The sequence below is a fragment of the Hypomesus nipponensis genome, chromosome 13 (assembly GCF_054491055.1).
Source record: "Hypomesus nipponensis isolate SF chromosome 13, ASM5449105v1, whole genome shotgun sequence".
Lineage (NCBI taxonomy): Eukaryota > Metazoa > Chordata > Actinopteri > Osmeriformes > Osmeridae > Hypomesus > Hypomesus nipponensis.
In genome coordinates, this window is record NC_140373.1 from 18,978,409 (window position 1) to 18,990,784 (window position 12,376).

At 41.6% G+C, this 12,376-nt stretch overlaps 1 protein-coding gene across 1 annotated transcript in view; it reads right to left on the bottom strand.

Moving 5' to 3' along the window:
- svild (supervillin d) overlaps positions 1–12,376 on the bottom strand; it is a 93,370-nt gene that overhangs the window by 34,181 nt on the left and 46,813 nt on the right. The window contains exons 12-22 of the mRNA XM_084670814.1: positions 12,281–12,367; positions 11,102–11,285; positions 9,574–9,746; positions 8,969–9,124; positions 8,603–8,739; positions 8,296–8,443; positions 7,897–8,042; positions 7,591–7,766; positions 6,903–7,035; positions 6,415–6,715; positions 6,013–6,167 (exon numbers count right to left, since the gene is read on the bottom strand). Coding sequence (XP_084526940.1) covers positions 6,013–6,167; positions 6,415–6,715; positions 6,903–7,035; positions 7,591–7,766; positions 7,897–8,042; positions 8,296–8,443; positions 8,603–8,739; positions 8,969–9,124; positions 9,574–9,746; positions 11,102–11,285; positions 12,281–12,367 — 1,796 coding nt within the window. The remainder of the gene's footprint in view (positions 1–6,012; positions 6,168–6,414; positions 6,716–6,902; positions 7,036–7,590; positions 7,767–7,896; positions 8,043–8,295; positions 8,444–8,602; positions 8,740–8,968; positions 9,125–9,573; positions 9,747–11,101; positions 11,286–12,280; positions 12,368–12,376) is intronic.

The window sequence follows — 12,376 nt, forward strand, 5'->3', positions numbered from 1 at the left end:
ATTGCAGGTCCACTCACTAAAAACAAATTTGACCCTCTCACTGGACATATTGTATAATAAAAGGTTTTATTGAATGCAATTGTTTGCCTTGTATATTCTGTTCGATATACCAAATTCCATTCTTGTCTTAAATTGAGCAGCTTCTGGTGTGATTGCTATCTAGATTAGATTCAACTTGCATCAAATACCTACAAATATAAATGTTCAAGTTCAAGTCTTCTAATGTCAGATGCACAAAACAACACAGGGTCCGATGTCCACTGAAATTCTTAGGACAAGACAACGCAAAGCAACCTGGCATAACATAACATATAAGTAAACAGAACATAACAAATGTTGTTAAAATGGTAAATTGTAAGTGGGCTGATAAATAACAAAACTTCCCATTTACTCCAAGGGTCGAATGTTAAATGTTCAGTAGAACAACAGTCCTCATTAGGCTACAGTACGGTAGCTAGCCTAGCCATTTCTAGCTCTGCTTCACAATATGGCTGCCTATTGTTATAGGTTCATCATGTAATACATAAATGTTAAAGGGGTGATTGACTGGATCTTTTAGGCATTTCACACTGTTCCTTAAGGTCTCCGAATAGGGTATGTAACATTGGTTGGGCTGAAAATGGTCCGAGTGCTGTTCTATGCCCCCTTATGCATCCAGTTAAATTTTCCAGGGAAAAAACGCTAGGTATTCTCTTCTTATGGTATGCTCATGAATATATAGATGAGCTGCACGCTGATTGGTTGGTTTACAACGAGTGAAGCTGTGGAGCAAAGACGCAACACAGCCACAGCACTCACTGAAACAATAATGGTGGAGACTTGAAATAAAAACGTACACAAATCTATTGTGTCTACACAACACTGTTTTCAACAGATTGACTAGATATAATTTCAAATGCGTTGAATAAATACGTTTGAATTCATTTGAATAAATCCAAATACGTTAGTTGTTTCTACTTCTGTTGTCGAAGCAAACAGGATCGCCTTAGGTGGGTAATGTAGGGCTGTTTTGGCAGCCCCTTTGTCACTGGTCACCCAGACACTCGTCTGGGACAGTTGTTGATTTGCATGAATGCTAAAATGACAATCACACCTTGATGACACACCTCTGGAGAGGTGGTCTCAACAGTTGAAGAGGAAGGTGGACAGAGGAAGACTCTGAAATTATCATTAAAAGTTGTGTTCTTGTAAATATCATTCTAAACAGCTTTTAATGTCATGTTTGATATGCTTTTGTTTCTTATTTTGTGTGTTACATTCTAGTAATAATTTTAACACTGTAACATGTACATGTACAGGGTTTACAGAGTTTGTGCCTGCAGCAGACCAACATATGTTTAACATATTCCCTTGTCTTGCAAGGGCACCACTTGGTCTACTGCAGTCTTGATTAATGATCCAATTTGAATTTGTATGCGTTCGACAACTTTTCTGTCACATGACCGGTGTCTCCATTTTAGTCAGGTTTGGGTGTATATAGGAAGAAGTTTTTACCAATCACTTGGAGTTCTGTTTACGATACAGCTCCGGTGCGTTAGGCGCCTAGTCCTCATTGTGAATACCTTTGTTAACCATTGCTCTGAAGGTATGTTTTGTACTTGATATTTCATTATCATTGTATTGATTATCTTGCTATTTAGATAATAAACTATTAATGTGTGCATTTTAAAGTTACTTGTTCTCCTTGAAACGTATCTATCAAGCTACGGCGGTGAAAACTTTGATCTAGTCTGGTTGATGCGGCTAACTGATTATAAACATAGACTTTTGGAGTAGGTTTTAACTTAAGGCCTCTGAGTCACTTACAGTGGATCTCCACGCGCCGAAGGAATTTACCGGAGCCTCTGAGTGATCGATTACATATCCTACTAGGTCTACTATGGTTAAAATCCATATTATAGTAGAGATAAACGACTGTTTAGTGAACACGCATACTTTAGGGTCGGTGCTCTGATCAAGCAGACGATTTTTACCTACGTCAGAGTTTCATGTCATTAACTGTTTAGCGCTCAAGGTTACAGGTAACGCACTTGTGCACATTGTCAAAAATTGGAGTCAGATATTAACGAGTCAATTATCTCCCTGAGAATCTAACCAAAGGTGACTTGTGGTTCCCAAGCCAGGGACAAACACCAAGCGCGTCTATGGCCTTTCGATTCACAGCCTACAGTAACATTCGCACTACAGCTTAGCAAACAAACTGCCGTGATTCAACTCAACTTCAGTTAGCTCTAGCTATCTTGCTGAAAAATAGATCTGGACAAACATGCATCCTGAATTGTAGATTTACATGACAACACAGGTTATTTATTCGAATGAAACACAGTCAGGAACACAGAATAACGTTAGCCCCATTGCCAATCAACTAGGCTAAATCATCACACATTCTACCTATGCTCTTGCGTTAGCAAGCTAAACTAGTTTACATGCCTACAGTATAGTTTTTTTCACTATCTAGCTGTTCTTGCATTCCTTGCAAATCAGCATTAATATAGAACAGATGAGCTAGAGTGTAGCTAACATTGACTAGACGGGCATGGCTGATGTTTGTCTACAGTGTAGACAGTGTAGTTGTTTTAATCCATCCATCGATTTTTCACTGCGCATGTCCTGTTCAGGGCTGCAGGAGCAATTGTCCATTATTTTAATTGGATGATACTGGCCTACGTTTGCCTCGGTCATTAGCTCAATGCTAACCCTTCGACGAAGAAGATGGCGAAAAGAAAAAAAGACGACGAGTATCGTACATTTCAGGACGAATGGACCGAAGAATTCGCCTTTGTGGAGAGAGCGGGTTCTGCGGTGTGTCTAATTTGCAATGACAAAATTACATCGTTGAAACGGTCGAATGTAAAGCGGCACTTCGACACGCGCCACGCTACCTTTGCATCAAAATACCCTGCGGGAGACAGCAGAAAGAAAGCGTGCCAAGAGCTTCTGAGCAGGGTGCAAGCTAGCCAGCTGCAACTCCGCGTATGGACCCGGCAAGGTGACTACAATTCGGCTAGCTTTGCTGGTTCTTTAGCAATAGTGAGGAACGGAAAACCATTCACAGATGGCGAGTATGCTAAAACGTTCATGCTGGATGTAGCCAATGAACTTTTTGATGATCTTCCGAACAAAGAAAATATGGCTCTCACTGAAATAAATTTCCAAATTTTTTGCTTTCATGGCTCTTAGTCAAAAAGGTTCCCGACCCCTGTATCTAGAATCTAGATACAGGATACGTTAGTATTGCTAGTAACTGTTACTAGTAACACCTAGACTGTAGGCATGTTTAGCTTGCTAGTTAACGCAAGAGCATAGGTAGAATGTGTGATAATTTAGCCTAGTTTATTGGCAATGGGGCTAACCGTGATTCATGTTCCTGACTGTGTTTCATTCAAATAAATAACCTGTGTAATGAAAATCTACAATTCACAATGCATGTTTGTCCAGATCTTTGTCATATTATTTTACAGCAAGATATCTAGAGCTAGCCTAGCTAGCTAACTGAAGCTGAGTAGAATCACGATATGGTTTGGTTGATAAGCTGTAGCCTAACGTTCTACCCACCTAAGTCAATCCAGTTTGCTTCAACAACAGAAGTGGAAACAAATAATGTTATCATTTCAAATGATATATAGTCAATCTGTTGAAAACAGTGTTGTGTAGACACAATAGATTTATTTGCGCGTTTTTATTTCAAGTCTCCAACTTTGGTGTTTCAGTGAGTGCTGCTGTTGGCCGTGTTGTGTTTTTGCTCCCAGCTTCACTCGTTGATAACCAACCAATCAGCGCGCAGCTTATCTAAATATTAATGAGCATACCATAAAAGGAGAAAAGCTAGTGTTTTTTCCCGGAAACGTTTCAGAGGATCTGTCAGAGGGCATAGAACAGCACCCGGGCCATTTTCAACCCAACAAATGTTACATACCCTATTCGGAGACCTTAAGGAACAGTGTGAAATACCCCAAACACCAGTCAATTGCCCCTTTAAATTGTCCAAGGTTTTCATTCAAAACTGTCTTTGGTGAAATGGTTCAAGCAAATGAATAAATGAGTGTCAAACACAGGGATATTCTCATAGAAAAACATCAGCCATGCCCGTCGAGTGTCTGGTTCCTTGGGAAGATTATGAAAAGTGTCAGCATTCCCAGTACTGCCTGGAACACTGCATTTACGTTGGTCCTTTTTCAATATACTTTCAACTTTCAAACTTTCTCCTTTGTTGTTCGCGTGGAAGTAAACAGAGCAGCGCAAAGCTAAACTAGTGTCTAAGATCCTGGGCCAGAACGCCAACGGGCCTGTCTGTATAAATGTTGGGGCTTGTCAAAGGTGATGCCTTATTTGTGACGTCACAAACACAGCATTTTCAAAACCGATCGTTTTACAGCTGCAGTTTCAAGTTGTGAGATTTAGATAGGAAAGCGGTGTCAATGGACTTTGAAGTTCAATGTATGTCCATTTTACCCACCAAACTGTCGTTATTCAACTATGCTAAGGTAAAATTGGTTTCGTAATCAATGACCCCTTAAATAAAGTATGAGACATATACATAATGCAAAACACCAGTAACCAATTGATATTATGTGTTAACTGAAAATGTCAGTTAATCGAGATGGTGCTGCTGTCTGTCCCGTCGAAAACCATTCAAACAGGTTGACAGCTGGCGCATTTTGTGTTTTTCACCACTCCTTCCTGTTAAAAGACAGACAAGTTTATCTGTCCAATCAGGCTCGTCTGCTTTTTATTAACGCTGATTTGCAAGGAATGCAAGAACAGCTAGATAGCGAAAACACCTATACTGTAGGCATGTAAACTAGTTTAGCTTGCTAACGCAAGAGCAGGTTGAATGTGTGATGATTTAGCCTAGTTGATTGCCAATGGGGCTAACGTTATTCTGTGTTCCTGATTGTGTTTCATTCTAAATAAATAACCTGTGTTGTCATGTAAATCTACAATTCAGGATGCATGTTTGTAGAAAGGTCTGCTTCAGTAGGCCATCCTCAGGATTTGCAAGCTAAGTAAACTTATACTATATCTAAAATAATGTAGACATAACAATGGATTTTACCACTAAATTATTGACTAGGCTTTATTTCTGGACATACTATCCACAATTGAAGTGTGTTACATAATGCTGTAAAATCGACTATCTACTCGTACATTTCTTGGTATTGTAGCGACAATGCTCTAGGTACCCGGAATGCCCCAAACTGAAAAACTACAAAGTTAAGGGCATTAGCTTAGTTAGATTAGCATTGTTTGGAGTTCAATGGTTGTGTTTGTTCTGTTTTGATATGTGTAAGGCGATGGTCTGTAGTTAGATCATTTGAGCGTTCACCCTGATTGGGAATGTTGTCTAGTTAAATGGCTATCCAAGCTGTCCAATGGAAAAGTGCTTCTGGAGAAATAAACATGTGAGCATTTTTCTGCTCAACACTAGCTGGCGCTACGGTATGGTTGTTCCCGTTTAAAGTGCGGCCTATATTCCAGTGCGGCCTGTACTCCAGTTTACAAAAACAAAACTCCCATTCAGGTAGGGTGCGGCTTATAGAAAATGCAGCTTATTTTCCGAAAAATACGGTATATATACTAAGTGGGGAGTCAGATGGCTGAGCGGTGAGGGAGTCGGGCTAGTGATCAGAAGCCGTGCAAAATGACGTTGTGTCCTTGGGCAAGGCACTTCACCATACTTGCCTTGGGGGGAATGTCCCTGTACTTGCTGTAAGTCGCTTTAGATAAGGGCGTCTGCTAAATAACTAAATGTAAATGTAAGTATAACCCTGTCTATATCATTTAAAATAATTGAATATATGCTCTACATATAAAGGATACATTCCAGAGTCATATTTGCAACTACAATGAAACAATGTTTTAACTATGTGATTTCCAATTACAAATGATCTGTGCAATTAAATATATTGTATTATATTAATGCTACTTGGATTGTCTCAAATGTGTTATGTCTATTTACATTCCTATACTGTCGCTAAGCTACAAGATGTTGAAGCTGTGATGCCAGCTCACCTGTGCCCCCCGGTGGCTGCCCAGCTCTACAGTCATCAGAGCTGAGGTTCCCTTGCTGCTGACACTGGAGTGGCGTCCCTGCCAGAAGAAGCAAGAGCTGCGCTCCCTCCCTGCACCCCCACTACTCAGCTCCCCAGGCTTCTGCCTCTTCCCCACTACAACATAAGAATACAACATACCATACCAAGATCAATACCACTTCAACAAATGTGACATATCTGCTGAAGTGTAAGCAAGCCACCTGGTTCTCAATGTGACATACAATACATGAACTAGATAGAAAAGTTAACTTTTCTATCAATTCAGTCAGTGACTGTGGATATTTATCAAAGAAAGGTAGAAGGAAGAGAACATTTCCAGAGTAAACAAACAAGGTCTAAAATAGAGTTATTTGCAACTAACCCATGGTTGTGACAGAGTACTTCCAGCGAATGACATAGGTGTCACCCTCATGCAGCTGTCCCAGACTCTCTTGTGCAAGTTCCTCCTCCTCAAACTCCCGGATGTGCCATGCATCCACCACCACGGTGGCTAGTTCTGCCTGGCGCCCTTCTTCTGTTGTTATCAGCCCATACCCTCGCTGCACGTCGACACCCTCCAACAACATGGTCAAGGGGCCTGCCACCCCCCCCAGCAGGGCCTTCACATCGCAGGGTTTCAGTTCTAACTCCAGTGTTGTGCGAGGGGTGGAATGGACTGGACTCTAAGAGAGCGGGTGATTAGAGGAAGAAAAGGAGATAGATGTGAATTTTATAAACTAATAATAAACCATCAAGACTGCTGTAAGTACTCAGGCTGAAGTTTAGGGTGTTTAACTGTATCTAAATGAATGTTATTCAACTCTATTTAAGTTCAGGTTATTCAACTGAACAGGAGTTCAGTTCCAGTACCTTAACCTCCTCCATGGCTGCCTCGTCTTTCTTCCTGTCTGCCCAGTCTGAGAACTTCTCTCTGAACAGAGCCGTCTCATTGTGCTCTGAGAATCTGCCCAGCAGAGCCCAGGATGGACGGCCCTCACCCTGCCTGAGACACATATATACTAGAGTTACAGTACAGTACAGTACAGTACAGTACAGTACAGTACAGTACAGTACAGTACAGTACAGTAACGTAATCAACCACGTCACCAAAGAGCGCTTGGGTTGAATTTGTTTTCAACAAACAACATATTACGTTGCTCTGATTGGTTGTAGGTCTATCCAATTGAGCAAAGAGGCATTTGTTTAACGAGTTTGGTTGAAACATGCCCCATACTCACAGCCCAACGGAGAGTTATCAGACTCATATTCTGACTAGAATTATGAGTATGACAACGTCAGGCTAGTCAAAACTACTTGCACATTGCAAATGTGCACAAAACTCTCAACACCAAGTCAACTACGGCATTGTAGTAACCAGCACAACGGACATGGGCACAATTCCTACCACTTTAGCCTCCTTGGTCGGAATCTTGGATTTGACTGATCACAAGAACTGTGCACTAGTCATATAAATGACACACACCAGAGAACATTTATTTGGCACATTTCCAATGTTCCAACAGTGTAGTGAAAAGAGGAGGTTCTACGAGAGACTCACTGAGGGGCACATGTGTTGTCTGAGGAGGCATCCAGGGGATTGACCCTGCAGCTGCTGTAGTCATAGGAACCGCTGTACAGCTGCTTGGCTAATTTGACAGCCATCTTCCTGTCCCCTAGGGAGACATCTTTCCCATGCCACACATACACCTCGCTTCCAAAGTCAAAAACCAACACCTGTACAGAAATGAGGGAGAGAATACAAACAAAATTGCCAGAATGCTATTCTTAAGTTTCTCTCTCTCTCTCTCTCTCTCTCTCTCTTGCTCTCGCTCTCGCTCTCTCGCTCTCTCACGCACGCACACACCTCTTTAGAGTTGAGCAGGGAGACACTGGGAACAGAGGCCCAGGCCTCTTCATGCGGAACCAGTTTGTCCTCCTGTAGTTTGTAAACCCCAGTGGAGTCAAGGACACCACTTTCATAGAGCTCATCTTCCTCTGGCTCCCCAGCACCTGGTGAGGAACAGTCAGACAAGATAAGTTTTGGTTTGGAGTGTACATACTAAACAGCAGTTCTCCACCAGCAGGAGTTGTAATGTATTTGGTTTAAATATCACATGATGATAGACGGGCACCGTGCTAGAGAGATTGGGCTGTCCCTATGCTGTGAGGCTGATTCCAGCTATCCATACATTATGTTGGTAGTACATGTGATCGTTTAATTTACATTTGTCTTCTTGAAATTGTTTTTTTTTTGTTGGTGTACCTCTGTATGTAGTCTTCCCCCCCAATAAGCTCCAGAACTCTCTGGCACATTTGTTGTCAGAGTTGATGCCTTCCTCCAGCACAGTCACATGGGGCGCCTTACAGCCCAGGTCCCTCTTGGCCTGGACAAATGAGGCCATCTCTGATGCCTGTGGATACAAAGCAAGAGTTACAACAATGTATGACAATTTCACATTGTGTAACGCTGATCCAGTGTGTATTAAATGTTAGACCATGTACCATTGTAATATGCAGTGCAATACAGTATATGTATCCGAGGGAACATGGTAATATTCCATGTGCTATACCTTGGCTTTCTCAATAACGTTCGCAAACTCTCCACTCCATAAGAAGCAGTGCTTGGGTGTGATGAGGAGAAAACAGTCTCCACTGTTCAGAGAACGAGCTGTAGGCTCAACCAGACGCACTTGCACATGTCTTCGACCTGAGGAGCAGAACAGACACAAATTACTATGTGTAAACACAAACATAACAGACACCAGTTACTATGTGTAAACACAAACGGAACAGACACCAGTTACTATGTGTAAAGGTTAAGGTGAAATTGAGCTGGTTTGTTCATTTGGTGTGGAGGTGTTCATTTAGCTCTTTTGGTGTGGTGCCAATCTTTTTACTCTTTGGATGTGTTTTCACAGGAATTTGAATGTCCTGACCTTTAATGCAGATGAGCATGAGTTTGTTGAAGGGCAAAGTGCTGTTGTTGGTCACCACCTCGGTAGATTTGACGCTACGAAGGTTGACCTTGCGGAAATTCTCCTTGCTGGCCAGCCCTGCCAGAGCAGCGTCTGCTAGATTGGAATGCTTTGCCACTTTGGGACAGGAGTCAAAAGAGGGTGGTTAGATTATAGAATAACTTTATAATGAACTTAATTATACTAACTCAATTGTGTATTCATAATACAAATTTATTAGACTGAGATTAAACCTGATTCTTTCATATCAAAAGAGAATTGAGCACAGTCAAGTTTTGCTCTGAGAAACTACTGTAATGAACTGTTGCCTTGTTGTCATGTAATTAAGCAAGGTATCAGGTTGATTGTTAATTTTGGAAATGTGTTTGTCAAATTTTATGTCATCACATAAATGTAACTAGTTTCCCACTTTTGTATTCAACCAAAAATGAGAAAGACAAGGACATGATTTTCCTGAGTCTGACATGCTAATATAATTCTATTTTACTACCCATTTCCCTTGTGTAAACTTATTGGGTTTATAAGTTTCCAATGCAAATCAAGTGAAAGCTTGTCAGAAGTCTTACTTTTCTCTACTTGAATCCTCTTGGTTTCCACGGTAGCAACATTGAGCCTCTGTTCCCTGTACACTTGTCGGATGTCATTGCGAGCCGCCAGAGCCCGCAGAGGGTTCCTGGAGCCTTGGTTCTTCCGGGCGGGACGCACAGCACGCTTGTGTTCTGTCACTGCCGACGTCAACCTGCATACAGGCAGAGTCGGGGATTGCTTATGAAATAGCTCCAGGACAGTAAAGATCCCTGCTTTTAGACAAGTGGTCATTCCAGCCATGTCCACAACTACGCAACGCTTGTTTAAACAGTGATCCACAAGCCAGGCTACTTGTATGGTTGATTGCAACACAGAAAATAGCAGAGAGGTACAGAGAGGAGAGGTACTTTGGAGATTGGATGCTATAAATAAGTATGCAATTTGAAGGAAAAAAATGCAGCAACGTCCAATTCCCCCCAAAGTTATGATTTTTGATACATTTATGATGAATCCTAAATCAAAAATGTTAACTTTGTCAGAATAACAAATTATCTTTGCAATCACACAAACTGACACAGGCTATAGGCCCACTTTAAACAGCTTTGAATAGTGTTCTCTGTATGAATCAAACTGTGAAACTTAATCCGTAAAATAATGCATATTTACATTTAGTCATTTAGCAGAGGCTCTTATCCAGAGCGACTTACAGTAAGTACAGGGACATTCTGTGGGAAATATGGGGAACATTTGAGTCATTGAAAATCTTCTGAAAAATGAGTGATTCCTATGGAGAAAAGTTGCTAACGCAACCAAAATACATAAAAAGATAAATCACACGGAATGTGAAATGAAAGGTATTCATTAAGACAGTCGGAGGAGTATCTTGTTTGGTGACCTTAAAGATGTCATAACCAAGGCCACGTAGCTTAATGCGAGAGAAATTATGGCAGCAGTAAATATTGTGGGTGCTGAGAACTACAACATTGATAATATATATAAAAAAATGTGACTTCAAGTGGAGGACAAAAAAGCCCACTGTTGGGTTCTAACTTTACAGAACGGCAGCAGTGACTCAGAAGTGTAGTTGACCTGGGAGTTCAGTCCACCACTGGAAGCATCACAGGATGGATGACTGGGAACCTTTCCCTTCGATAATGAGCGCCATTTCAATTCATTGGTTGTATATTAGGCATCCACTTTTGGCCAAAAGTAACACAACTTCTTTCATAGTCAAAACTGAAATAGAGTGAGTCTGTTTTTTCTCTAAAAATCTGTTTAGAAACAGCCGTCTGCAAGTTTCAGAGGCAATTTTATGCGTACACGCCTTTGTATGTTTGACCCCCTGGTGTTTTTGATAGTAGACCCACCTGAAACTATTGCATAATTATAATTACATCAAAACACTTCGTTTTGATGTAATTTTTGTGTGTGATTTTTGTGCACAAAAAACATTCAAATGGGAAAAAGATAAATGCGACAAAGAGCAAAAATATTGGTAAAATAAACATGCCTTTTAAGTAATTGACCCCCCCAACATTTTTTGACAAACGAATAACTGCAACATACTTTGGTGTGTTGGCTTGAATGTCACCAAGGTCCTCATCAGTTACCATGACGATGCAAGAGTTGAGTGCAGAAGGTGACACAGATTTGTAGAAGCGACCAAAGGTCTCCTCATCATCCAAGGTCATAACCTCTTTCTCTGTCTCGGTCGTCACTTCAATGGTGGATGTGTGGCTGTGTCCCACACCTGGGGGAACATTGTAGAGAGAACCAGAAGCTGTGGAACTAGATTTGAGGGTTTGAAGGATCCCTGGAATCCCCTATTATAAACCTTATCAACAGACCAGTGCCTATGTTAGGACCAGTGACTTAAAGAGCAGATCATTGATGTACAACTAAAAAGAATGAAGTTCTGAAGTTACAGGCAGTAAAACAAATCCCTGACCTGAAAACCATAAAGCAATAGAAAAGGTTGAAGATGTTCAGGAGGGAGACTGTAGGGGTATCAATTGACAACCCTACCGTCATCCTCCATCGTCCAGTCATCCTCATCTATGTTAGCAGGGCAATTTTGTTGTTCCCTCCACCCTCTCTGCCCCCACCATTCCAGCCTCCACCCTTCTCAGCCCCATCGTCCAAGCTTTTACCCTCCCAGCCCCAACCCTCCCAGCCTCCACCCTTCACCGTCCAAGCCTCCACCCTCCCAGCCCCTACCCTGGGCTCTGTTACTGATGTGGAGACAGAGCCACTAGTTGAGTTTCTAGGGCAGAGAGCGGTTGCAAAGCAGAACCGTTTGGCCATAGAGGACCAGTCTGTACAATAAAATCATGCTTACTGCCAACCTGATGTCGCCAGATGGTTTCTTACACTGAACCATCTGGGATGTCATCATTGGAAACTTTGGAAAAGGCCAGCACTAAACTCAAAAAATACTTGACTGGATGAACTATCTGTCTATCACTGTCTATCATGGGCTAGCTTCAACCATCCCCTTAGCTGCCAGTAGTTCTTCACAAGACATCAATTGTTCCGGTCCACTGTGGTTCGGTACAAACAAAAAACTTGGCAAGATGGATTCTCATTTGTTGTAATCTCACAATTCCAGTTGTTTCACAGTTTATTAAGTTATCTTAATACTACCCCCTGACCGAACCACTTGGTGAACCCATTTGAAGGAATAGAGTCACAAATAGAACTGTTATGCAATCATGTTGGAAATACACTGGTGCAGGAAGCACCTACCTTTTTTTTGGAGCTTGTCTAAGAAAGACTCCAACTTATCCAGCCTCTTGTCTCCTTCCACCTTTACATCACTACGATGGGAGATCTCTGCCGCAA